This window comes from Cupressus sempervirens, chromosome 6, assembly GCF_028749045.1.
Source record: "Cupressus sempervirens isolate cs-2001-9-10 chromosome 6, ASM2874904v1, whole genome shotgun sequence".
Classification (NCBI taxonomy): Eukaryota; Viridiplantae; Streptophyta; class Pinopsida; order Cupressales; family Cupressaceae; genus Cupressus; species Cupressus sempervirens.
Window position 1 is genome coordinate 202699696 of NC_143123.1, and position 27566 is coordinate 202727261.

Consider the following 27566-nt stretch of genomic DNA (forward strand, 5'->3'; position numbering starts at 1 on the left):
AAGGTGATCCTATATCCCCTATTCTTTTTACTATTATGGCTGATAGTCCTGGGATGTATATTGGGAGTCTAGTTTTGAAAGGGGAAATTCAAGGTATTAGGCCTACTTCTCAATCACTTGTCTGTTCTCATAAACAATTTGTGGATGATATTATTTTTATGGAAAAAGTTGATGTGAGGGAGGCAAGGAGTCTCAAAAAGGTTTTCAATCTTTATTATATAGTGTCAGGGCAATTGATTAATTGGGATAAGAGCTCTCTCTTTTTTATTAATACTCTTGTTCTTAGGCAAAGGAAAATTGCTAACATTTTGGGGTGTTCTATAGGCTCCTTTCCAAGCACTTACCTTGGTCTTCCCTTGGAGTTTAATCCTTTTGAATCCTTTTGGGAGGATTTCATGGAGAAATTCAACAAGAAATTAGCCGGTTGGAAAGGAAATATGTTGCGTCAAGCAAGAAAGTTACTTTACTAAAGGCCTATCTTCAAAGTCTCCCTACTTATGCTCTTAGCCTCTTCAAAATTCCAGCTAAATTTGCAGACGCTATTGAGAAAATTCAAAGAATTTTTTTGTGGTCTAGTACTGAAGAAAAAAAAAAGAATGGCCTTGATAGCTTGGGGAAAGGTTTGTAAACCTAAGATTGAAGGAGGATTTGGTATTAGATCAATTAGAAGTATGAATAGAGCCCTATTGGCTAAACAAAGATGGAGAGTGTACCATGATGACGAAGTATAGAGTTCAATTTAGAAACATAATTTCCTTTATAATGCTCCATCTATTTCTGACTTTCTGTCTTACCCTTTTATTTCTAATTCCTTTGCTATTTGGGGAGTAGTTCAAGTATCTAAACATATTATGAATAAAGGTTGTAAGTGGAAAGTTGGGAATGGAAGAAAAGTTAGATTTTGGGAAGATGAGTGGCTTTTGGATCATCCATTGTTGGATGACTTTGATGATATCACTCCTATACTAAGATGTAAATAGGTTTTTGAAGATTATGCGGTGAACTACTGGACTATCAATGGGTGGGTAAATATTGCTGAGTTTTGCCACAGTTTTTACAGTATTTAAAACCCCCCCAATTCTTGTAACCTTTATCATAATGTGGAGGATACTATAGTGTGGGGGATAGAACCTAGTGGTTTCTTCAAGGTTTCATCTATGTTTAGATCTGAGGAAAAGACCAATCCTCCCCTATAGGCTAGAGCTTGGATTATAGGTCTTCCCAAAATTAATCTCTTCTTTTGGACTATGCTTCAAAATAATATTTTAACTCTAGATAATCTTCAAAAGAGAGGTATTTATATAGTGAACAGATGTTCCCTATGTAAAATGGAAATTGAAGACATTACCCATTTATTCATGAATTGTAGCTACAACCAGAAGGTGTGGGGATCACTCCTAAATATTGGAATATTTTGTGGGTTCAGCCTAGTAATATTGCTGAGTGTTTTTAGAATTGGAAATGTCCTGTGACAAGACCTGACACTTGTTTCCTGTGGAATATATCTCTCCCCCATCTATGTTGGGGCATCTGGAAAGAAAGGAACAACAGAATCTTCAAAAAAAAAGAACCTCCTGATTGGGTGGTGGGACAAAATATTATCAGGGCAATCAAAGAGAACTTTATATCTCAGAATAGAAATAATGATGATGTGTATATTAACAATCAATTGAAAATGACAGGATCTAGTACTAAACAAAATGAACACAGAGAGGGTGTTGTATGTAGTTCAACTCCTCTAGGTTGAGTGAAAGCTAATTTTGATGGCTCTGCTAACGGGAATCTTGGAAGAGCAAGGTGTGGTGGAGGCCTAAGGGACCATTATGGCAAAGTGGTGGATGTTGTGGCTATACCTATCGGTCACTTGACTAGCCATAAAGCAGAAGCTATTGTTGCTCTTTACACAGTCAGAATGGCAATGGAAACTGGTTATAGGAATTTATGGCTGGAAGGAGATTCATTAAATATAATTAATATGTTGAATAATAAGAATATGGTGATGTGGAATATTGATGGTAGTATTATGGAAATTAAAAATTTGATTAACAAATTTGAGAAAGTATTCATATCTCATAATTTCCAAGAAGGCAATAAAGTGGCTAATTGGATAGCTAATAAAGCAGTGTACACAGGCGAAAAGTTGACACGGAGTGATAACCTCAACAAGGAAAGTGAGCTTATGGCGATCATTAATTATGATATGACTAATGCAATTGAAGGAAAGATTATGTAAGATTTAATGGGTTATTATGGCAAGTGGTGGCTTTATAATGGACTATTATCGTATTTCGAGGAAGTAACTTTTCATTATTATCAAGAAAACTTGGCACGTTTTCTGGGTGAATAGATTTCTTGAGGTAAATCATATTTTCTCTTACGTGAAAGTTACTATTTTTTATAGAATTTACAAAGCTAGGTGCATTATGGCTGAAGAGCCAAGGAATCAGGAGCCCTCTGGCTGCAAAGAATGGAAAGCTACACGTGTTTTTTTGCAGCATGGGAGATTCTCCAAAAGGGAAAAGTGACAGCGTATATGGTGCTCATCCTTTTAGTCTTGCAGCCATATTTGATCTGATTTGGTTCCTTCATCGCCTACATGGTTTTGCGGATTTAGTTGGTGAACATGATAGATACTCCTATCTAGCATATTGCTCTTTTGTTGCTACTGCGAGTTCTGATACTAGCTCTCGGGCTTGTTGCTCGTATGCTCAGGCATCTTCTCTACTGAGCTCGATTGGGATTGATATTGATCATCTTCCTCCTTATCAGTTCTCATTGAATGCTCCTACTCATCTCCTCCCATCTCAGCAGGAGTTGAATGAGCATGTTAGACTTGATATTTACAGACAATATATTACCACAACCTGGACTATCCCTCATGGTGGTTTACGTCCAAGGATGTCCTTCTATGCGAAACATTTTCTGGAGATTAGTGATGGGATTATCGTTCGTCTTAGTTATCTTTCTCGACAATGGTGTCAGGTCCTGCGTATCTCTTTGGGGTCATTCAAAGTTGATTCTCACCTTCTTCATGCTCAAACCGATCATCATATTGACAGAGGTGAACATATCTGTAAGTTGTGTACTCTTGATGAGATCGAGACCAAGAGTCACTTTATCTTCTGATGTCCTATCTTTTATGAGATTAGAGGGAGATTTTATTGTCTGTTACAAGATTGTTGTTCTCTCTCAGCCTTCTTCCATTATTGTCACCAACAATGTCTTGTTCTTTATCTTCAAGAGGCCACTTTGCTCCGTGCTAGTACTTTACAGTCACTACTTCTTCACCAACATACCTCTGATCAGCTTATTACTGCCTTTTTCACACCCTTATCTCCTTTACGGGGTGTGAAAAGGCCATCGAGTTTTACCAATTCTATTGGCTATTCTAGATCTGTCAGGCCCCACAGCGGTTATTTACGTCAGCAACATTCTTCCACGAGTTCACAACGATAGTCCAGTCTAGGGCTCCTATCTACTCACAGTCTTATCCTTTGTGACTGATTTCTTTTTGCCAAGGAAGGACTCCTAGTCTTTGGCTTGGCCTCTCTCTTTTCTTATTTCTTGTTTCTTGTTGATTCGCTTTTATCTAGACACCATTTGGTGCTCTTGATGCTGTCAACTTCATGGTTGTAACTCTCAATCCCATAGACCCTTTGTGGTCTTTTGTTGGACATTAATAATCTTATCTTATCTTCAAGAATTGGTCTGAGGAGAGGGTTACTCTTCATGGGCCAACAGTGGATTTAACAAAGGAGTTTATAGCAGAGATTACTAGTCTTGCTATGGAGGGCTTGAAATTCAAAAATGAAGAGGAAAAGAAGCTTGTGAAGAATGGGGACTTCTACGACCATGAGCTGATTAAGGTAATATGGCAAGATGTTTTATCTTGTGTCCGTGAGTATTTTATTTTGGATGGGAGATCGAAAAGGGTTCATAAATTCCATTTTGTACTTTTGAACCATTTTCGATATAAGGATAGGTTGTCCTTTCCCTCCTATTTGAGATTTTCTTTGTTGAATAGTCTCCAAGCCCATAGAAAGAAACTAGGCACGTCCTCCATGAAGGGCTTATTTTGTTGATTGAAAATTACTGTCGAAAAAATGCGGAGAACCTTTCACCTATAGTGGAAAAGAAGAGGATATCGGTTGGGAATCAGCCTCTTCATAAGATGAGTGCTAGAAAATTAGAAGCAACATTGTCCAAACTAAGGAGGGTTGTAGCGACAATAAGGGTAAAAAGGAGAGTAAGATTGAGAAAACTAAAAAGGCTAATGAGGAAGCTATGGAGTCTGAGAAAAGTGAAGATGCAAAGCATGAAACGAAGACTGGGGATCTCAGTTCAAATCTGGATGGGTATTCTAGTAGTCGAGGTATCTCTTTGGTTAAACAATGGGGAAAGCAGCAAAGAGGGGAATATGGAGTCAAAGTCGATTTCAGAACCTTAGGGCTAGAATGAGAAAATTTTGACTCTAAGTGAAAGGCCTATACCTAATAAAACGAAGATAATGGATGTCAAGCTTATGGAGGACACTAACAAGGAGAAGAATGTAGAGGGTAAAGCCCTTGTGATTAAAGAGCAGAATTTGAATAAGGAGAACCAGAAGGAGATAATGGCTCAAGAGGTTTTAAACAATGAAAATCAGTTACATTTGAAGGGCACCCAAGAAGTGACTACCAATTTGGAGAAAAGGTCTGATGATGAGGCCAAAGTTGATAATGCGGTGAAGCTGTCTTTTCTACATAAGGCTAAGCTGAAAGCAGACGCTTCTATCCAAGTCAATTCGTAGCTCTATAATGAAATTATTGTACTTAAGGAAAAAATGGGAGAGCTCTAGAGAGAACTGGATGAAGAGAAAATAAAGAGAGTCGAGTTGGCGAATCAAGTAGGAAACATCCCTGAGAGGTTAAAGGCCAATGAAATGGAATTACACCAACTGGTAAAGGATAGTGGGCAACGTATGGAAATGGTTACTTCCAATTGCAAGTATAGGTAAAAGAAGCAATGAGGAGATTATTTAAGCTGTTGTTGTCAAGATCTCGGGTGGCCCTAGTAAAAGAACTAGACAAAGCACTAAATGTTGCGATTGCTGGTCCTAGTGTTGCTGTAGAAGAAACCCTTCAGGGTACTGTGGAGGCTAGTAAGGAATCGACGAAGGTTATCAAAGAGTTAGTTTAATTGTTGGTTCTGAAATCTAGTTGGGTTGCTCGTCCTAGTTTTCCTGGTGTTGTTTCGTTTCCAGGTTTTGTTAAACTATTTATTTTAGGTTCCAGATCCTTGTAAACCCTGGTTTTGAACATTGAATTTCTTTTTGGTAGGTTCTAGGTCCTTATAAAACCTAGCTTTTTGATGTTTTGAGATCTTTAGGTTCCAGGTCCTTGTAAAACCTGGGCTACTTTATTCGTATATCTTTCTGCTAGCTGTAAGGGGTTTTGGGTCCCCTAAAAACTCGTTTTACCTTATTCTAAAACAATATTAAACTATAGATTCTCATAAAATACCTTGAAATATGTTATTGCATTATACATCAGCAATACAATAATCAACATTCAAAAAGTCCAATCTTAAACACAATTTTACAGTCAAAATAGCTACTAAGAAAAGAACCAGTAAGCACACACAAGACACCTTATGTGACGTCTCCATAGACAATGGGTTTGCGTCCACTGTCTACCAGCACGAGGGTTTACATCCTCACACTAGATGAAAGTTGAAGCTTTCTGAATAGCTCTCGCAAGAGAGAAACGAAAATCTGAATCATAAACCAACCATAATCCAAATGAATGAGTGTCTCTCCTTTTAATCCTCAAAGCTATGACTCTTAGACTCCCTTCCTCTCTTTTCGTCTTATCCCTCCTTGTTACTTTTAGTCCACTTTATAAAATTAAACTGACCTTTTAATTCTAATTCACACTCTCATAATCAATTTTAATATTATATGAATATGTCTTTCAATTTCCTAATGTCCCAAAAAGGGGACATTACATAGTGAGTTTTCATTTCCATTTTAGGTTCATTATTCAAAGTCGCACACAATGATTGGAACTGGATGTGGAAGCTCTAGTTCAATTGCCCAAGGAAACCCTTTTAAAATTGATGCAAGTTGACCACTTTAGCATTAAACAATAGTGATTAGAGCATTGCTTGGTGGTATAAGTTTTCTTTGGTGGTGTAACCACTGCAATGCAAAATATTCAAGCTCATACTTTCGAGTAAAAGCTCACTTCATTCCCACCACTAGAAGAGGATAGAAACCTTGTGAGGGGAAAGATGGAGACGAACTACAAATCATCTAATTCTACAATATCCTAGAGAACAAGGGGAAATGGACAAGACAAGCATATCCTTTCTTGCCAATGCCACCACCTTTTGAACCATAAATTATTACACAAAAAAAAGGCCCGTTGGATGCAACCTTCAATAATGAAATTAGAGAGATTGCTGATCAAAGTGTTGCTCATTGCAATAATGCTAGTGAGCTTCCATTCAACCTTGTTATATCACCTCATTGGTGGGAGTTGGTGACTACCTGCAATACAACTCCTAATTATGTTAGTCCCAGATATGAAAAACTACAAATCACCTCATTGGCGAAGGAGAAAGCCTTGGTAGACACACAATAGCGAGTTATCAAGGATACATGGACAAAAATAGGTATGTCCATCACTTCTGATGGATGGGAAGATTGCAAGAATAGGCCATTGATCAATGTAATAGCAATTTCCTCTAAAGGACCGACATTGTTGAAAGAAGCGGGTGGTAAGGAGCAAGTGAAAGATGCAATTTCATTGCCAATATCCTCATAGAATCAATTGGGATGGTGGGGCTACAAATGTAGTCCAAGTCATTAAAGACAATGCTAAAAATTGTAGGACAGCTAGGGCTATAGTGGAGGCCACATATAATCAATTTTTTCTAATGCCATTACAATCTACTCACTCAATTTAATTATGCAAAAGATTGTAACTCAAATTGAATGGATCAAAAAAAATTACAGAAAAGCCAAGGAGATACAAATGTTTGCGTCTAATCATTACATGAGACAACCAATATTCAAGTCCTTCTTTTGCTTGAAGTTATTAAATGTAATTTAACTTTGTTTTTATATTTAAGTTTTTATTTTAAACTTTTAATTTTAACAAATTTCGCAGTCGAACTTGAGATATGACAGAAATATAAAGAACAGATGCAAGTAAATGAACTCTACTTGAGCTACATAAATTTTTAAAAAAACCAAATTCATCGAATATAACGAAAAGAAAACAGACTTCCTTCATTGTTGTAATCAAAGCTGGCTTTGATACCATGTTAAGGTTTGCCAAAATAAAAAGATAAACAGCAATAAGGAAGAGCAAAATAGATACAAGAGACACGTGAGATTATCCCGGGAAAGCCCTTCCATCTAAAGGGGAAAACCCAGCCACACAACAAAAAGAGCCCAGAAAGTAAAAGCATTGATCCTTGACGATGTATGGTGTGATCATGCAAAATATGTTTCAGAATTCACCAAGCCCATCATGAGCATGATCCGGAACGTTGATATTGATCGCCCAGCTTGGGTGAAATTTATGATGGCATGGACACCAAGGTGGAGAAAACAAAAATAATAATAGTGGACAAGGAACACAAATACATTTTTCAAAATTGTGTTAAAAATTATTGATGATTATTGAAACAAGATGACCACCCCCTTACATGTCTTGACATATGCTTTGTCACCAAGGTTTTATAGCCAACAAATGGTTTCCCAACCAAGGACGATGGGCACAATATAGAGATGCAGAAGTTGTTGTTGGCCACAAGGTTGGATTGACAAAGATATATAATGCTGGTGAAACTCAAAATATTGTCATGATCGAGTTTCAATTAATCATGACCATAAAGTCCCTTTTCAAGCCAGAATCAATGGTTGAGTTGTTAGCCCATCATTTGGACCCTTGTGGGCTACAATCTTGGTTTGAGAGCCCTTGGCTTGAGTTGTTACTAAGCAATGGGGACATTACTTCTCTTCAATGTTATTTGGGATCAAGTCCCTTCCTTTGCATTTATTGTTTGACTCATTTTGAGGGACTTACTATTTATAGTAAGTCACTTTTACTCAGTCACCACTTTTGGTAGGGCACTTGGGTATTTGGCTTTGGTAGTAAATATCTAGATTAACTTCTTGGAGGAATTTATTCGACCGAATTCACGATTATTAATTATTAATGAAGTTTCACTTTATTAAAAATACTTTATAATGGTTCACTATAGGGTTTTAAAGTTGGCATCAAATCTTTATTCAATGACTAGTTAATGTGATTGGAATATGAGTGCCTAGTCTTGAAGGGAATTAATTATTAATTATGAAAGTCAACCTTCATCAAAAGCAGATGCACTTAAGTTATGAAAAACGTGAATGAGAAGCTACCTGGTCAACTTGTTTTGAGAAGAATTATATAAAGTCAAAGCTGAAAATCCAATTCCTTGTGCATTTGAAAGTTGGACATCATGAATGAGAAGTTTTTTGGAGTGCATGGATTTCAGTAAGTACAACTTGAAACAATGCAATTCTTCCTGCATTTTAGCACTCAGAGAAGGCGAGAGCTCCATAGATTTTTGCAAACATCTATAACTTTGTCCAAGAGTCATGATTGTGATTAAATGTATATAATTCAGAGGAGTTCAACTAATTTTTTCAGAGAATAACTTGCAGCATTGTCATAGGCAACCAAACAGAAAAAATTGCAGCATATAGACAGAGTGTGGGTTCTATAAGGAAGCAGTTCCCAATCTACAGACCACGTGAACCTTAGGAATACAACACCTGTGATCTAAGACCCAACATGCCAAAATTGGGTTCATTTTTGCCACAGGGATAGGCGACCAGATGAATTTCAGTATTGTGTGATGATCTGAAGCAATAATTAATGATTTCCAAAAGCTGTGTTAGCATCCAGGTTCATTTAGTGATGTACAAATTTCATTTCTTAAATTCCATAAAACATCTATTATTGAGAAAATTAAAATACTTCTGCATTGATTTGCAAGAGAGTTTATTTTCCTACATTATTTTTTATGTCATCAAAAAACACAAAGAAAAAGCAAAAAATCTCAAAAGTCAATAACAAAACAAATTTTGCAAAAGAATTGTTCCTGCAATTGCCAGCAGAACAAGGGTAGAGCCACCAGGGCTTTTACGAGGAGACTACTGCTCTTCATTCTCACTATAGGATGATGATGATGAATGGTGGTATGTACAGGGTCAAAGCTCCATCTTCTTGCAGCCTCTTGTGATTTAAGATCTCTCCCAAGTATGTAGCTTTTTAATTTTTTAATTGTTTTACATCTAAATATGATTCTATCATATGGAAATTAAATACTAAATATGCAAACTCAACAGGTTGCAAGTTCTTCTTCAGCTAAGGGGAATTGGAGTACATACTCCTTCATCCACGCACTCAAGCACAATTGTTTGGGTGCAAAAAAGAAAAGGATTTGATCTAATGCACTTCAACCTTCGCCAATTGTCACATAAGAGTCTGGACTTCCGTGAGGGTGTGAAAAGGAATTGAAGTCTAGCCCCTGTGTCTGCTTATTTAGATGCAACAGTTGCACAACTTACCCAACTCTCCATAGATGAACAAGAGGCAGCTCTTCCACACGACACAGACATAGTGAGTGGCACAGCTTGTGCTTCGAATGTAGTTGAACCAAATGTTGACCTTGATTCCTATGATGATGATGAAGATGAATTTGAATATTAAATATGAAATCTGGCTTGTAATTTGAAAGTTCATTCTGTAAAGGTGTTTTGAGACTTTTGCAAATTATAGATATAAATATATGAGGTATTTTATTTATAACTTTACTGGCAGTTATGGATTTAAGAGCATCACACTTACTATTATAACATGTCACATGTATGAATGAACATTGAACATGTCACATGTATGAATCTATGATATATATATATGAAAGTATTCATATATATACCAACAGAATCAGAACTTTCCCAAAAAAATTATGCGAACCCAAACCTGAACTGGAACCTGTATCAGAACCATAACCTAACTTGATACATTTACCAAACAAGGTTCTGAAAGACAAAGAAATAAATAATCAAGGAAACTTCCAGAGTGAATGTCCCTCATGATTAACTTCTTGAGAAAAAAAAATTGAAGCAACCATACATTATTGAAGAAATGTACACAGAAATATAAATTTTACCACTGAAAAATATCTTCTGTAAACAAACCAGTCTTAGTCACAGTTAAATAATAACAAAGCAACAAACCAGTACAACCTAACTCTCATTAGTCAGCATCCATAGCCTCTGCATTTATAAGTAACCAATTGTATGTATGTTACACATAAATGCTTTAACACACCTAACCAAAAATCCAAAGCATTTGAAATAAATACCTCCTAAATGAATGATCTGATTTTCCATTGTAAGTACATGTTTTTGATATGCGCTGCTGCTCTGGGTCAGTATACCAGAAACAAAAATTCTTTTTAATGGATCTGATAAATGTTGAAGCAAGGCTAGCCAAGAGCCTTCTACGTCGCTATCCAATGGATGATGTTGTTGCAAAGCCATATGCTCTGCCAAAATTTGATTTGCTTCTAGAATCTGATGGCAAATAGAAAGAGCACCAGCTGTTGCAGAATATTTTACAGCATTGTTTCCATTTGAATTCAATGATAAGTCAATGGTATTGACAAGCCGTGGCAAGAACTGTTGAGACACAACATGACAAGAAGATAGAGAAGATTTTGCAGCAGCAGATAGCACCTTCCCAAGCAGATGCTGCAATTGTGATAGCTTGTCTTCTGAAGGAACAACCATTCCACTCAGATTGGTTAATGCAGTATTAAATATTTCCTCTACTTGTTCATCTTGAACCACTAGCTGAAGTAGCACTCCAGTGTCATTTCCTTTATGAAATGCAAAAATACATTGTGTCAAACAAGCTAAAGCCTCCTCCACCACCTCATTCTCCACAAACCCAGATTTACCAGCTACCAGAGACACAGGAAGTGCGGATGATAAAACTTCACTCTTCAAAGATGCCCATATTTGTGTAGCATGGCTTGACATGGCATCAACTCCATAAGCAGCAGCACATTTTCCAAGGTATTTAAGTGAATCAACCTGTACATGTTTGTAAATTTCTTCAATGTACAACCACAATCCAATATTCTAAGTAGTACTCTACCATCTTGTACACCATCCAAGTACAAAATGAACCTACTGATCAGTATTCTAACTTGATTTGGTAATTCTACCCACCTTGGCCGTGTTCAGACTTGAAGAAAGTTTGTCTAACAGCAAAGCGACGCAAAATGGAGCAAAGTGAGATGTTGACATGAAAGCTCCCTGTAAGAATAGCTTTCATGATCAATACTAATCCAATAAAAGAAAGTAAACTTGATAATTTGAAGAAATATTTAACGCAAGGTTCTAATGGCCAAGATAGTTTTATGAAAAAATCGTTCACAGACTACACTAGTATTTTTTTTTCTTTTTCTTTTTTTTTCTTGGAGAGGAGGAGATGGTGGGTAGCAAACTGTTACAATAAATACAAATAACAAAAATAATGTTAAGTGACCAAAACAAAACATATCTAACTTTATAATGAAGATATGAAAAATTTTGAACTGCAATCAACAAAAAATTCAACAGACATAAGATCAGTCTTGTACTTATGTTTAAAACATTTTTTTTTGTTCAATTTTTTCTCAAAAATGTCAACAAAAGGTTGCTCAGACCCCAGAATCCACAAATATCAGAGTATGTTCATTACTGTGGTAATAGTAAAGCACAAGTAACAATGAATAATTAACCATTGAACTAAATGACTGATGCACATGATAAAGAGATAGGTTGATAGGTAAATATCTAGTAAAGAATTGTAGATACATGAGAGGGCAAGTATTTTCATGAGAAGGGGTTGATACCCAATCTAAATTCAAAATGGACACATCTAACAGAAACTCAAACTGTAACTAATATCCAACAAGCATTATCAATCAGCTTAATGAGTTTGACCCATAAACTACACAGTTGAATCCTGAGAGTAATATCACAAAATGAACATCTGTTTTCCAGATTATAGAATGGCATAGATGACCACATAATGGTAATCACCCCTCAACCTACAAATAGTATGTACACATGGCTACTTGGCACCTGAATATGCTCGCTGTGGTCACCTTACAGATCAAATAGATGTGTACAGATTTTAGGGTTGCACTGTTCGAAGTCATGATTGGAAGAAATGTTCTCAACACATCTACAGTTGTCAACATTTACAGATTCCCTATCTGATTATCTTATCATCAATTGAGCAAGCAAGCCAGGGCAAGCAAAATGATTCAAGTCGTAGACAATAAAATCTGTAATAGTGAGCCTACAATACAATCAAAACATTCCTTTTAGTGGGTATTTCAGCTGCACATGTTATGGTGGGTTTCAAACTGAGCATGATGGAGGCTTCAAAAGTGTAAGAGGGAGAGACGGACATTCTAGACATTCTGTAGCATGTTGCCCTGGTCGCTACTAATATTTTTTTGCATTTTTACCTTAAAAAAAATTCATCACACAGTTATTATAAAGTTATTGACAAAAAGTATTAACTTGCTGATCTATGAAACTGACAATGAAAATAAATACTGAAATCATCCAACATTAACATCAAATACTGAAGCTAATGCATCCTCATAACAATTTGCAATCCTCAAACTGGATGCATTAGCTGGTATTTTAGTATTACAGTTCTGGACTGATCCATGAAACTGACGATGCAAATAAATACTGAAATCATCTAACATTACCATTAATAAATACTGAAGCTGGTACATGTCTTTAGAAGGGCAAGATTAACATCATCTAAAACTGAAATACATGAACCATATAAATTGCTCTTCACAAAATCAGGATGTTTTGACATTCAACTTGGATATTGCAATCAATGCACGAATACATGAACCATATAAATTGCTCTTCACAAAATCAGGATGTTCTGGACTGATCCATGAAACTGACGATGCAAATAAATACTGAAATCATCTAACATTACCATTAATAAATACTGAAGCTGGTACATGTCTTTAGAAGGGCAAGATTAACATCATCTAAAACTGAAATACATGAACCATATAAATTGCTCTTCACAAAATCGGGATGTTTTGACATTCAACTTGGATATTGCAATCAATGCACTTAGTAAATAGACTAAGCATAAGTACCTTCAGATATTTGTGTATTTTTTATGCTAAAGGTCTGAAATGTCTACAAATTCACAACCGAAAACTCATAAAAAGATTAATACAGGTCTTCTCTGATAGTTTCAATCATACCAAAATGCACAGGCCAACAGAACAAGCCTCTAATACTTGGAAAATGTAAGTCAGAAGCCTGCTTGAAAAACCAAATACAAGGAAAAGCACAGGGGCAATTCACAAAAGAAATTTCAGTGACTTCTTTACCCTCCAAACTGATCCAATTTTTTTTGGAACCCTTAGATGCCTCCAAAAGAAGATTTTGAGACCTTCAAACACAGGAAAATACCTCACAAATTCCCACACACCAATACTCAAGTTGGAGTGTAAACATGGGGCAACTCGAGATAGTAAAATAAATACCAAATCATCATCACCTAGCCATTGAAAAACCTTTAAAACAATACCCAAAATAGTATGTCTCATTTTCAAAGATATAAGCAAAAATGTGAATCTCAGGGTAGCTGGAATGGTATGGCCAGCACTGCCAAATGTGTCCAATAACTCTTAAAACTCACACAGCGCTCTGAAAAATAAATATAAATGCATTGTGAAATACCTGTAAGTAATCTCCAATAAATAACAGCTAGAGTATATCTTACACTACCTTTACTGGACTTCTTCAAGAGGTATTTCGTGCTTAGGAAGGCTGAGATGGACCAAATCCAAATCTCCAAACTCAGAGAAATATCAAAAATTAGAAAACTTTGCATTCTCAGTGAGCTCTCAATTCCCCTTTTTAGAAGCATTTTATGGAGCTTTCCAAAAACTTTCTTTCGAAATCACTCTATTAATTTATTAAGCCTTTTACCTCTAAAAGGTGGTTTGATTTACTTCCTAAACATTTCTGGCACTTGAACTCACTTTTAAGCATCCATTATTTGAATTTTCCATTCTCTTTCCAAACAGAAATACCTTTGTTACTGATTCGGATACAGATGCGGAAGCAGATGAGGGATTTTTTTCAGGGGATGTGGATCTGTATGGATGCATGTGTGTGTGTGTGTATACATATACATACACATACATATACATATAGATACATATATAAATATATATATATATATATATATATATATATATATATATATATATAGAGAGAGAGAGAGAGAGAGAGACACACACACACACAGTTATACAATGTATATGCAAAGAAAAGAAAAAAATATAGAAAATTAAAACATTTTGATACCTTGTAACTTCACCAATACATATTCAAAAACACAATAAGATTATAAAATATAATCATATCAATGATATGAATATCATATGCGTCTATGTTCATTCCAAATCCAAATCAGCAAATCATCACAGCTACAAATTCAAAAAATAGTTTATCGTCCAATATCACAACTACAAAATCAAAATAGAGTTCATCATTCAATGTTTACCAATCCTAATCCAAATCATATGGATTCGCAAAAAACTCATCATCTCCATCTTCTTCAACTGTTGAAAGTTCAAGATCATTTGAACCAAAAACAGTTCCACGCTAGATACACCATGTCTCATGATATGATGTTATCGGAATCATCATTTGTGATTGTGGTCATCCAACTTTGCACACTCGGGTTCTTCATCCCAAAGCTTGGCTGCCCCTTCTTGGTAGTGATCCTCCTTACGTGACAAAAGACACAAGTTGGTATGAATGAAAACCAAGGGCTCATCTTTATTAGAGCCCACCCGGTTATGCTTTATTAAATGGATAAAGGAGTATGTACTCCAATTCATTTCAGCAGCAGAACTTTCAACCTAGACAATGTTCGCAATTACAAAATTACTTATTAAGCTAAAACATAAAAATGAAAACCAATTTAAACAATTGTAGAATACACGTGGTAAAAAAAAAGTTAAAAACAAATAAAACTTAATTGAGAGAGGATTTTGAATGCAAGAGGCTGTAGATACTTGAAAGGTTGACCATAGAGGTAGCACCGTGTGATAGCTCCAATGTCACATCGTTCCTTTATCACAAGAGGTCTAAGTTTGGTTCTCGAAGCAAATAATCCAAACTCAGTCTAACTTTTTTATGAGTGTCCTCATCTACTAAGAGTCTTGCAAAAGCTCTGTAGTACCCACTAGCAACTTCTTCATCCACATAAACTGCTACTCTATCAGGTATACAAAGTACTTCCTTGCTATAGTACATTGGAGATAAGGCATATGCAAGGAGGTGCAATGGGGTAGTCATCTTTTCCCAACGATGATGAATGATTGCAAAAGCTTCACATTTTGTGGGGTCAGGCTCATCTTCTTCTATTGAAAGTTTTACCTTCTCAACCATTGCCCATACCATCATATACATCCCCCAAACAAGGCTGACCTGAATCAGAAAAGTGAAGTATAGTCATGATATGGTTTGTGAAATCTGACATAAATTGCACACGATCCCACCAACTGGCATCCAAGATCAATGCCTTGACCTTTTGTTCCCTCTTTGAATTTGAAGCCTTCCATATGCTCCATTGGGCTGAAATAAGCACTTGGCTTAATGCCTTTTGCACCTTGACAAGTCGTCTCATAACAATAGAGAGAGATGCGAACAAGGTCTCAACCACCCAAGTAAATCATAACAATATGTGAATAAATATTGAACATGACATAAAATATATTCAAATAATTTAATTACACAAATAAAACTTGAAACTTTGTATTTAATAAATACAAATTTGCAATTTGAATTTACCTTTAGCAACTCCAAATTAGAGAATGATCTAAATATGAATTGTGATATATGGTGGTTCGTCACAAACATTTGTATCTCCTCTCCCTCTTGGTAAATTTGCTTCACCTAATTTATTTGGGTGCCAATTTGTTGCATTGCCAAGTTTAGGGAGGGTACAGTGCATGGTGTCCAAAAAATATGGTCATACCGGCCCTCAACCAAAGCACTTGCACCCCTACAATTTTTTGCATTATCTGCAATCACTTGAACTACATTCTCACTACCCACTATTTCTATGGCCTCAATGAGAATTTTGAAAATGAATTGTGAATCTTTCACTTTACCTTCACAATCAACTATCTTCAAGAACACTGCCCCTTTGGGTGAACTACAATCACATTAATCAAATGCGCTAGTATCTTTCCATCCATTTGAAACAATAGAAACACCCAAAATTCTCCATGAATTTCTAGTTGGTCAGAGAGCTCTATCTACCACAACCCTCTCTTTTGTCAACATAGTAGTACGCACCTTTTCATATCCAGGACTTGTGTAATCATCCAGTGCTTTAAGTATGGTTGCCACCATTTCTTTCCAATATGGTGATCTCACCAAATTGAGAGGAAGACCATTGGCATGTATGCATCGTGCAATGGCTTGATTAGCAAGCTCTCTTGCCTCCATTTTAAATACTTTGTCCAATAAACCTCTTTTTTAGGAAATAGTTTCTACTTCTTCCTCTTCCATTTCCGGTATAGGTACTTGCAAGAATGGGTGTTTGGAGGATACAATTGGCTCCTTGGGTAATCACATTGTTTTCTTTGAGGATGGAGGTTGATAAAAACTTTGTTTTGACCTTTTTACCAATTTATCAGTAGTTTCTTGTTCTTATACAAATGAAGCTATTTGGGCATTAGATAACCCCTTCCGATCCATGCCTTTGCACATTGAAAACCCTTTACCAGCAAGGCCCATAAAATGAAGTTTTATCTGAGAGTAAGAGCCATTGAATTGTTCGCCTTTGTTACTTTGACAATAATTACATTTCCAAATATAGGAACCACCTCCGGAAACTTGTGATATTCTTGTAGTATATCTCCATAAAGGAGATGCCATGTCAACTTTAAAACTATCAGCCAATGAAACGAGAATCGTTGCAATTTGTCTGATTCAAGCGATTCAACAATTCGGCTTGAACTAGTCAATTTTTTGACTCACTAAATTGGCTCGGCGATTTTTTGCCAGAAATTGCCATGAATCGCCCAATTAGGTGATTCTAGGCGATTTTTGCCTAAATTGTCGAGTTATGTGCCTCATGACTTGGCAAAAAAAAATTTATTTTATTATATTTTTTTGCTTGTTTGTTGCATCTCAATTATGACTTATGATTATTTTTAAAAAGTATTGTTTGATTAGTAGATGTTGATGTTTAGAAAACACATAAGATATACAATTACAAATAACATCAAGAATGCCTTCCTTGATCGAACATACCATGAACTCCAACATTCTCAGAAGATTAATTAGATCCTCCTTAAACCTCTTTTAGTCATGTGTGACATTTAAAACCTTTCATTACATTAGATATATCATATATCATATTATCAAAGCAATAAAAATTACAGTCATTAATTTTCAATGAATTCTTGCTCTAGGACTCACCATTTCTCCTCAAATACAAAGCCACTTAACATGAGATCGAAACCAATGGAAAGATAATTCAATGCACTAACAAAATCAAAAGAATTAAAATTTTCCAATGATTAGAAGTAAAGATATCAACCTACTCTTATTCAAAGTTACAGTGCATTTTACACTAAACTGTTACATATACGTGTTTCATGGAACATTTGATGTCACTGATTGCATGGATTTTACATACATTTATGATTTGACAACATTTATAATTCTATATATCTATGTCAAATGATTATGTTTCCTATTTCCTTCAACCACAATTTACATTTTACGTATGTGATGGATTTATCATTTATGTTTCTTGTTTATGTATGTTAGCTTGTATTTGATGATGTTATCGTGTGTTTAAGTTATATTTAATAAAGAGTGCATGAAATAAGTTTCAAATCGTTAAAATCTCTAAATTTCAAGGGTTTTATTTACTTTGTCAAGTAACAAGTCGATTAGGCCTTGTTGATTCTGAATTGATTATGAGTTTTAGTTCTTTGCTATAAACTACTTGGCACACTAAACTTTGACTACCAGTGGTGACCATCTATAAGAGATTAATAAATTTAAATTTAAAAAACTATGACCATCAAGAAAATAAGTGCAAAAATATGATAGAAACTATTTAAATCGATTGCTAAACTTCTAGCTTTATTTTGCTTCTAAAAATATCAAAAAAACTTGAAAAAAATCTTCACAAACTTGAAAAAATTCATCCAAATCTCAAAACAAATCATGAAAGAACACAAGAATGGGATTAAATGCTGACCTTAGTTGCTTAAAACTTGTTTGTGGAAGCTATCCCTTGCTCTATGAACAATCCTCTTAGAAAATAATCAACTTTCCCCCAAAATACAAAAATGCAAAGCAAATGAGAAAAGAGAGGACCTGCAAACAAAAAGGAGTTAATAGTGGTCAAATGGCCTCTTTTAGGGCCATTTTAGGGTTTGCAAGGAAAAAATAGACTAAAACATCTATTTCCCCATGTGGCATAATGGTGTTTAAAATGAAAAAAAAAAACATTTGAAATGCATAAAACAATGTTTCTAGGTGACTAGCTTTTTGGAAGCCCATGGATGCTCCCAGATGCGTTTGAGCTTGCTTTCGGTCGCCTCCGCTCCTGCAACGGCTTCTAGTCGAATCATCTCCCACCTCCACGAGGTCGCATCAGCTTCTAAGAGAAATACCATTGAGGTGCCTAATTTCTCTTTAATCTAAAAAGGCAACCTTAGTGAAAATATTAAATATCACTCAATATTACACCCAAATAGCAAAAATGGACAAGCAGCATAAAAATTGAAATCAAATTGCAAAGGAGTTATTTTGCTGAAAAAGGATGCTAAGCTAACCTAGTAGGGTGACTTACTGAAAATATATTGATCCCTTTACGAATCTTGGATTCCAAACCAAAAACTGAAAATAAAATTTAAGAGCAGCATACAACTTCCTAACTATCAAAGTTGACTGGTAATGGCCTTCCATACTCGTTATGGTCATTACGAGTTTATAGTCTTACCTTTTGGACTCACAAATGCCCCAGCAGCTTTCATGAATTTAACAGTGTACTCTGGGTGTGCATACCCGGGTCAAAAACCCGACACACCAGGTGCACGTACGCCCCTAGTGCGAGTACTTCATCCACCCGAGTACCCCCACCGCGGCCAAAACGCTGCCACACTGGTTGGAGCACCTGGGTGGGACGAGAGTGCGTCCTTGGTGCGGGGGTGCACACACGGGTGTGTGCGAGGTGCGCGAGGGGTGCGGCCGACATGTTGCATGAAAAGTAATAAATCAAAACTTTTTTCCTTTTTTTATTGTTTTTCTAAGCATGGGAATGTTTTTTATTCATATTTGAGCAATGAATTTTGAATATTTCATCTTTGTCATTTGATAATTTAATAGTCAATGGTTGAGTTACACGGTACACCGTACTATGTATGGTTTATATTTTTTATTTATCATTATCATTATTATGTTTAAAAGTTTTAGTATTTATAATTTTACTAAAGTTCAATGGTCATTGGTAATGGTTGTGAAGTTTCAAGTTTCAAGTTTGAACTTATGGTTCATGAATCGCATTTCAATTTTCTATATTCAACTATATTTTGAATCATATATGTATACTATGCAACCTCCCCCCCTCCCCCCTCCTTTGCACCCCATAGCCGCACCCCCGCCATCTCCAAATTGAGGCCTTTTTTTTTTCCTGCACCCAAAACTCATCTCGACGTCCCTTCGCACCCCCGCGCCAGTGTAACACTAGAATTTAATGAACAATATATTTTATGATCGTCTCCACAAGTTTGTTCTCGTATTCCTAGATGACATACTAATCTACTCCAAAACTGAAAAGGAGAATCTGCAAAACTTGCACTTCATACTTCAGCAACTTTGAGAGTATCAGTTGCATGGGAGGGTTTCTAACTATGTAATATCCCCTCTACTATAAAATTTAATTTGAGATCACAATAGTGTGAATATAAATAAATAAACACATCGTCAATTTATTCCTAAATGTATTGTATAGTAGAAATTGCACGAAGCAATATTTACATCTAATTGATTAATTAGGGGACTATAATAACCCTAAATATAATAAATGAAGAAATCAATTAAAAGAATTGAATATTAGAAAGACCTTAAATATTAGATAACCCAAACCTAAGAAGAATTGTCTAGTAATGAAACACAATAAACATATAATTATAATTTAATATATATATTGGTAATATCTAATATATGTTAAATGCATTAATAATTATTTAGAAATTCAATTAATTATATATTTTTATTAGAATATAAATAATAATTCAATTTATATGCCTAACATCAAATTAGTCTAACCTATCATTATAATATTATAATAATAAACAAATTGGTACCACATCAGTTGACTTTCTAAAGTCAAAAGACACAACCCCTTGAGTGGTAGGATCACTATAAAAATGTTAACCCAAAATACAAAAGGATGAGAAAAAACAATAATATGGAGATCACATTTAATATAGAAGGATTCAAAATTTAAAAGGGAATGTCATTCTCCATTTCGGCTGCTAAAACCAAAAATCAATGGAATATCCATCGAATTACACAAACATTTTTTCCAGCAAATGAAATGAAGTGTAAATATGAAGGAATAAAAAGGGAAGAATTAAGGAAGGAATTCCCTTATGTTTCCTACGTGGAGAATATAATAAGCCAAGGAAAGGGAGTAAAATAAGTCAAAGGTAATATATATAAGGTATTCCTTAATTTTAGTTTTATTTAGCTTTCTAGTTTCTTCATATATAAGATGAATTTTATAATTATAATATATATATATAGATAGGATATTGTAAATTTTTCAAGATAGATAATAGTTTGATATGTTATGTGACATTTAAGAAGAAATCAATAGAGCTTCTTATGGGGGAAGAGATTGATCTAAATTTTCATAGTGTCGGTATGAGAGATTGATAATCTCCATCTGACTGACACGACCATATTGCTATAATCTCTATAATGTGGGTATGTGAGATTGATGGTCTCCATCTGACCTACATGCCTTAGAATTAAGGAATCTGTATAGTGTTGATAGGTGAGATTAATAATCTCCATCTGACCAACATGCTTGAAATTGTCATCATCTCTATATTATTGATATCTGAGATTGATATAATCTTCATTTGACCAAAATACCTGAGATTGATGTGCCAGAGTATTTTGATGATGTCAACATATGCATATGCGACTGGCCTTGGATAGAAGGTCTCCCATCCAAGAAGAACCTTAAGGGGTACACTCCAGAGAAGATGATGGAAAAATTGAGTGTTAAGAAACCCAATTTGGAGACATCTTTAAGGTTGGGGTTAGGATACAATGTAGAATAATATATATTTAATCTTGTTATTATTGTGTTCTAACATTTATTTTGCAAGAAGTAACTTCACTGCAATAGAAAGGCAAGCGATTTGAAAGGACCAGTAAGTGTCAATGGGCCCTTGAGTTACTCAAAGACAAACTAACCTAATTGCCTATTCTAAAAGGGTCAAATCTAGAGGGGCAGTTTTTGGTAGTATCTAACGCTTCATAGGAAGGTCTAGGTGTTGTAACATTGGCTTAGTTGTCCTTTTGTTTCAGCTCTGCTATTTTGTCTTGTTCCCTTACCTCAAAGGATTCTACATCATCAACCTTATTTGAATCATCCATAATTTCTTCAATCTTCTGATTAACTTGAGACTTTTGGTGTTCTCCATCAGAAGGAGCATGAGTATTTTCATGTCCATGTCCTCTGATGTCTGCCTGCCTTCATCCTATAGCCACTTATCAATCTACTGCTTCAGGTCAATGTTGAAGAGTATATTGTGCTAAGATGATGAATACTTCATTCGCAATTCTATATAATCCTCCAAAGCTATGTCTCTCTCCCATCCACCAATCACCCAATCCTTCTTGCTTTGCTTCAATGACTCAGCCAAAGTGGGTGTTTGTGATTCTCGATGCTCTTCACGAGGTCATGTGCACACCACGAGGTTGAGTATTTCCTTCATCCGTAGGTGAATCTTCTCTCGACTAATTCTTAGCTCTCTCAGTGTATCACTCAAACTATCGTTGGGTGCCATGATTCAATCACAATGCCCTACAAGCTGGCAAGATCATCAGCTCTAATACCATTGTATTGTTCTAATCTAGTTGTAGAAGACATAGGTTCTCTGTATACATTATTCCACAACTATAAGGCAGCTGAAAGGTGTCGTATGGACGTGAGGGAGAAACTTGAGATGATGTACAATCTGAGGGGAATGGGCACAGTGTCAAATCTTAGCCGTACGGTGGTAGTCTAGGTCCATATGGTGGTCTATGAGGTCATACAGTGAGAAGCTGATTATTACCATACAATCGGCAGAGTACGTCATATGATGGGAAGTTGGAGGTGATCGTACGACAAGCTATTGCCCAGTGAGGAGCGAGATTGAATGGAGCACCAAGTGTAGTTGGGTGTCTGTACGGACTATGAGCCATAAGGTAGGAAAATGTAGTTTGTACATAGGTCATACATGACTGTGTGCGGGAGGGATGTTGAATGCAGGTATATATATATTCACAACCATATTGATTCCACCAATAATAAAATATATCAATCACAAAGAATGTTTGTAAAGATATACGCAAGAATGGAACAGAATTTTCTATAGATAGTGCTTGAACTTACCACATCCAAGTGAAGTAATGCAGGAGTGAAATAGGGTGAGGGTTGAATCCCACCGAAACTAGAAGAGCCAAGTACGGAAGATCTTTCACTTCCAAAATGGCAAACAATATTGAACTCCAACAGGAATTCACAGTACAAAGAAACAATCCAAATTGCATGGCTAAACAACTCGACCTCACAAACATAAATACCCTGTCAAGGGAGAAACTAAGTACTGACAAAAGACACGGCAAACTCCTAAGGAAACAACTAAAATAAAAATAGGTTCAAGTTATGCTAAATCAATCGTCCCATAAACAAAGATTTTAATAATTTACTTATTTTATGACGGGAACATTACAGTCCTCTCGTCCCAAGTTTGCTTGTCCTCAAGCAAATACAACGTTGGATGCTAAAGAATGTGTTCACCTTCCCAAGTGGTGTTGTAAAGTGGCAAGTGCTTCTAGCGTACCAAGTATTCCTTGACGGTACAGTTCCACATCTTCTCCTCCCATACATCAATCATTTCAACCGATGGAAACACAAGTTTACCTTCTTCATTGAGAGGTGGAAGATTTGTGGTTACTATGATGTTGTGTCTCATGGCTTTCTTCAAGCAAGATACATTAATGGAGTTTATCTATTAATCATAAGCCGATTAATATTGAAGAGACAATTTGGCTTGGAATTGGGAGAAATATATATATATATATATAACTTATGAGGAAGATATATGTGCAAATCAAATAGGAGAGAATATAAAATATCGCTAACTTTAAGATATTCGACACTCTCTATAAGGAAGATATAAGAAAGGAGTTGCAACATACATACTATTAATATCAATTACTATAATAGGATATATATGTATGAAGCAAATCATGTTGCATATATGTTGATTGCATCAAACATAGAAAGGAAATATTGGGCATAATCTCCACCACCTAATTCAATTGCAAATAATTGAGTAGTGCAAATACAAGAAATTGAAGAATTTTAAGATATCCCTACCAAGGGACATTACAAACAACACCAATCATTTGTCCATTAAAATGGCTTCATTTAAAGCATTGTATGGAAAGAGGTGCAGAACCCCTATCAGCTAGGATAAGCTGGAAGATAGGGTGGTCCTCAATCCAGAAATATCATCAAAATTTGAGGGGTCGGTTAAATTAATCCAATTGAGGTTTGCATAACCTAAAAATTAGAAGAAGAGCTATGCAAACATAAAGAAAATGCCGAGACACTTTAAAGTGGGAGAGAAGGTACTCCTACGAGTCCAACCTCAAAAAAGTGCCATCTCTTTTGGGAAATCTTCCAAATTGGCCCCAAATACGTAGCACCCTTTGAGCATCTAGAAGTTATCAAGCCGGTTACATATAGAATTGCTCTACCTCTAACACTAACCCAAATGCACGATGTGTTTCATGTTTCTTATTTAAAGAAATATATATCATATTTTTCTCATATGATAGATTGGAACTCCTTGCAGGTGTTGGACCCAGGGCCGATCATGGTTGAGCCCATCAAGGTGCTCAAAGTATGTAACCTCCACTCACGAAACAAGGAAGTTAAACAACACAAGGTCTAGTGGGACCAATACACAGAAGACGGTGCCGCCTAGAAAGACTACAACGAAATTCATCAACAATTTCTCTATTTGTTAAGTGCATATAATCAATTTTGATTAATTAAACTATGTTTCATTGGTTTTATTTTGTATGTTGTGTTAACGTTTTTACACAATCATCGAGGACAATGATTAAAAAAGGGGAGGATATGTCACAACCCTCTGGAATGATTTAATTTTAAATAGTGGTTTCGTAAATCATAGTTTCTAGATTTAGTTTAAATGGTGATTTTGTAAAGTGTGCCCTAAATGGTTTTTGGAGTTGAAAAAAACGATAATAATTTGGTTTAGGTTTAAGATGCAATGGAATTGTATTGGTTAATATTATTCCATATGATCAAGCAAGTTTGACATAAATGTAATTGTGTTTTGCATTATCTATTTTGATGAGATTACTATGACAAACTCACTACTATTGTTTGGCAAGTGGGTGCAAGATCAATGCAGCCTCCAAGAGAAAGGGGTATCATCGGGAAAGAAGGAAAAGATATGGTAAAGGACACTGATGGACTGGAATTGCATAAAAAGGGTGAGTACAACTGGAATGATAGGGTCACCTTGTCAGATCTGAGTCTTGATAAGATTGTGAAATGGTTGTGTTCACTTTATCTTCGATTAATCAACATAACCATGGAGTCTTATCGATACCACCGACTTTCACCATCTAGGTTGTGTCAGCCTTGTCTGACTTATTGAGGTTCCTAACTTAGTTTATTTTTATTAGCTTAATGTAAAATTAGTAAGTGATGATTTATAAGATGTATGTATGTCTATTCGTGATATATAGATGTATTTATGTGTGAATCATCAATGGTTTGAACACCATAGTAGAACTACCCACACACATGTAAATATAGGATACGTATATATTTTGACTATAGGTACATGCATGTTTTATACTATCACTTGCTAGCATTTAGATACCCAAACTCTTATAGATTTATTTAATGCTAAATATATTAATGTGGAACATTTGATTGTGATACAAAGCAGACACTCAATAATAAAGTTGGTTATGTGGAGAGTTGCCATTATTTATTAACACCCAACTAAAACTAGTTCGACCACCTCAAACCGCCACCCCTTTGCTAATCGCAATTGAAATAATTCATATGGCTATTATGTATTGTCAGAGAAGCGTGGTTCTATGAATTTAAATATTTGAGGAACATTAGAACAAGGGAGTTTCTTGGATATGAACGGGAAGCATATCTCTTCATACATGATGGGTAATGGCAGCAAGATACTGTCGTATCACCAATGTAGAGATGCCTTTTCCTGCACCGGTATAAGTTTGATTGAGGATAGAGATGCCTTTTCTTGCACCGGTATAAGTTTGATTGAGGATAGAGATGCCTTTTCCTGCATGGGTATAAGTTTCACTGAGGAGAGAGTTCATTCATTCTTGGAAGCCAGAATTGATAATGCTAGAGGAAGAATTACATACAGGAAAGTCTGAGACAGTCGTATCCTGCACATAACTAGGTGTTGGTGACGGTATCAACTGCAACTCCTCTATTCATTACAAGCATATCCCTTTCTACTTCTCCATTCTAAGTTGCACGAGTACCTCCCCCCCCCCTCCGGACCACGTACCGGTTCGAACCGGTTCGTGGTTCTGGTCCGGTTCGACCTGGGTTCATTTTTTGAGGCTTGGTTCGATCTGGTTCGAACCAGGGTTCGAACCCAAGAGAACCACATATAAAATTTTGGACCAGGGTTCGAACCCAGGAGAACCACATATAAATTTTCCACATTACAGCATGTTTTAATTTAATTTATGTTGATACATCTTGGGTCTGGGTTGGTAGGCATTACAATGCCACAGTTTTTTAGTGTTGAGTAATCCCTAGCTGTAAAACACTTTCTATTTGAATCAAAATGCTACTAAATTTGAGACACCCACAAGAGAAGATGCTCAACATGTGGCGACCACCATGACCAATTTCGAGGAATTTCAGGGCCTATTTGAGTAGCAATATGAATTTTTCAAACACTAAACAATAAACAACGTTTTATTGAGAAATGTTGCCCTGCAGAAGAAAGTTACGGTCACATGAATATGGTCAGGTGGGGTAGCTACTTACCACATTGTCTATCACTGTTTGGCTGATTATTTCTCCTCTAGGTATATTAAAAATTGTATTAAAGAATATTGAATCTGGGACGTCAGACTGTGTTATCCAGAGGCCTCCATGAATGGTCTTTTTCCAGTTTACTGTTGTTGATCAGTGCTTGGGAGATTGTGGCCAAAGAGATTGAAGAATATTCAGCTGGTCAAAGGGATTTACCTTTTGCAAGCTAGATCTAATTAGTTTTTAACCACGTTCAATCGATTATGTTAATCATAATAAGAGTTTGGTAAATAAATTTATGAAAAGAAGAAATTTTTATTAAAACTTACTGTTGATCTGCATAAACTAATCAGATACAGTTATGAATTTTTTAAATGAAAGGGAAGAAATCTAGTCGCTAGGGGTTCCAATGATCACTGTGGTTTGCTACTATATTGTTTATGCTGTTTTAAAGTTTTTTGTTGTTCAAATGTGTTTATGCTACTATGCTACATTCTAATTCTAACTCATGCTTCGTAAAGATGTATATATATATATATATATATATATATATATATATATATATATATATATATATTTTTTTTTTTTTTTTTTTTTTTTTTTTTTTTTTTAAATATATTTTTTTTTACAAAAACATCCCTTTTCAAAATTTTGTCGAACCAGCGAACCGGTTCTCGAACCCGAACCCGGAACCGAACCGCGAACCGGCAACTTAGTCTCCATTGCATAAGATTGAAGGAACAAGAAAAACCTGTAGCACCCCATTCCTTAAAATAGAATGAGTTTGTTCAGCAGTAAAGATTCTATGCAGCAACTAATACTACTGTGCAATGTATAAAAGTAGTAAGCTTGTCTTGCACGTTAACTTCTTTCTTTCACAATTGTGTTAAGAAGGATTTATGAACTTCAGTATCGTAGGGATTTATGAACTTCACCATTGTAGCCGTAAATATTGCTAGCATCTCGCAATAGAGAATTAAATTAAATAAAGTTTTTATTAGTGATATAAATGATAAAGAATGGCACGTCTTGAGTTGCTCACATTTCATAGCAGGAAGAATCGATTATTTAAAT

General features: G+C 35.6%; 1 protein-coding gene across 2 annotated transcripts in view; it reads right to left on the minus strand.

Moving 5' to 3' along the window:
• The window catches only part of MET18 (ARM repeat superfamily protein), a 332877-nt gene that overhangs the window by 203620 nt on the left and 101691 nt on the right, over positions 1–27566 (minus strand). For both annotated transcript variants that reach the window (XM_089787438.1, XM_089787437.1), the window contains exons 9-10: positions 11276–11362; positions 10405–11137 (exon numbers count right to left, since the gene is read on the minus strand). In XM_089787438.1, the coding sequence (XP_089643564.1) occupies positions 10405–11137; positions 11276–11362 (820 nt within the window). The remainder of the gene's footprint in view (positions 1–10404; positions 11138–11275; positions 11363–27566) is intronic.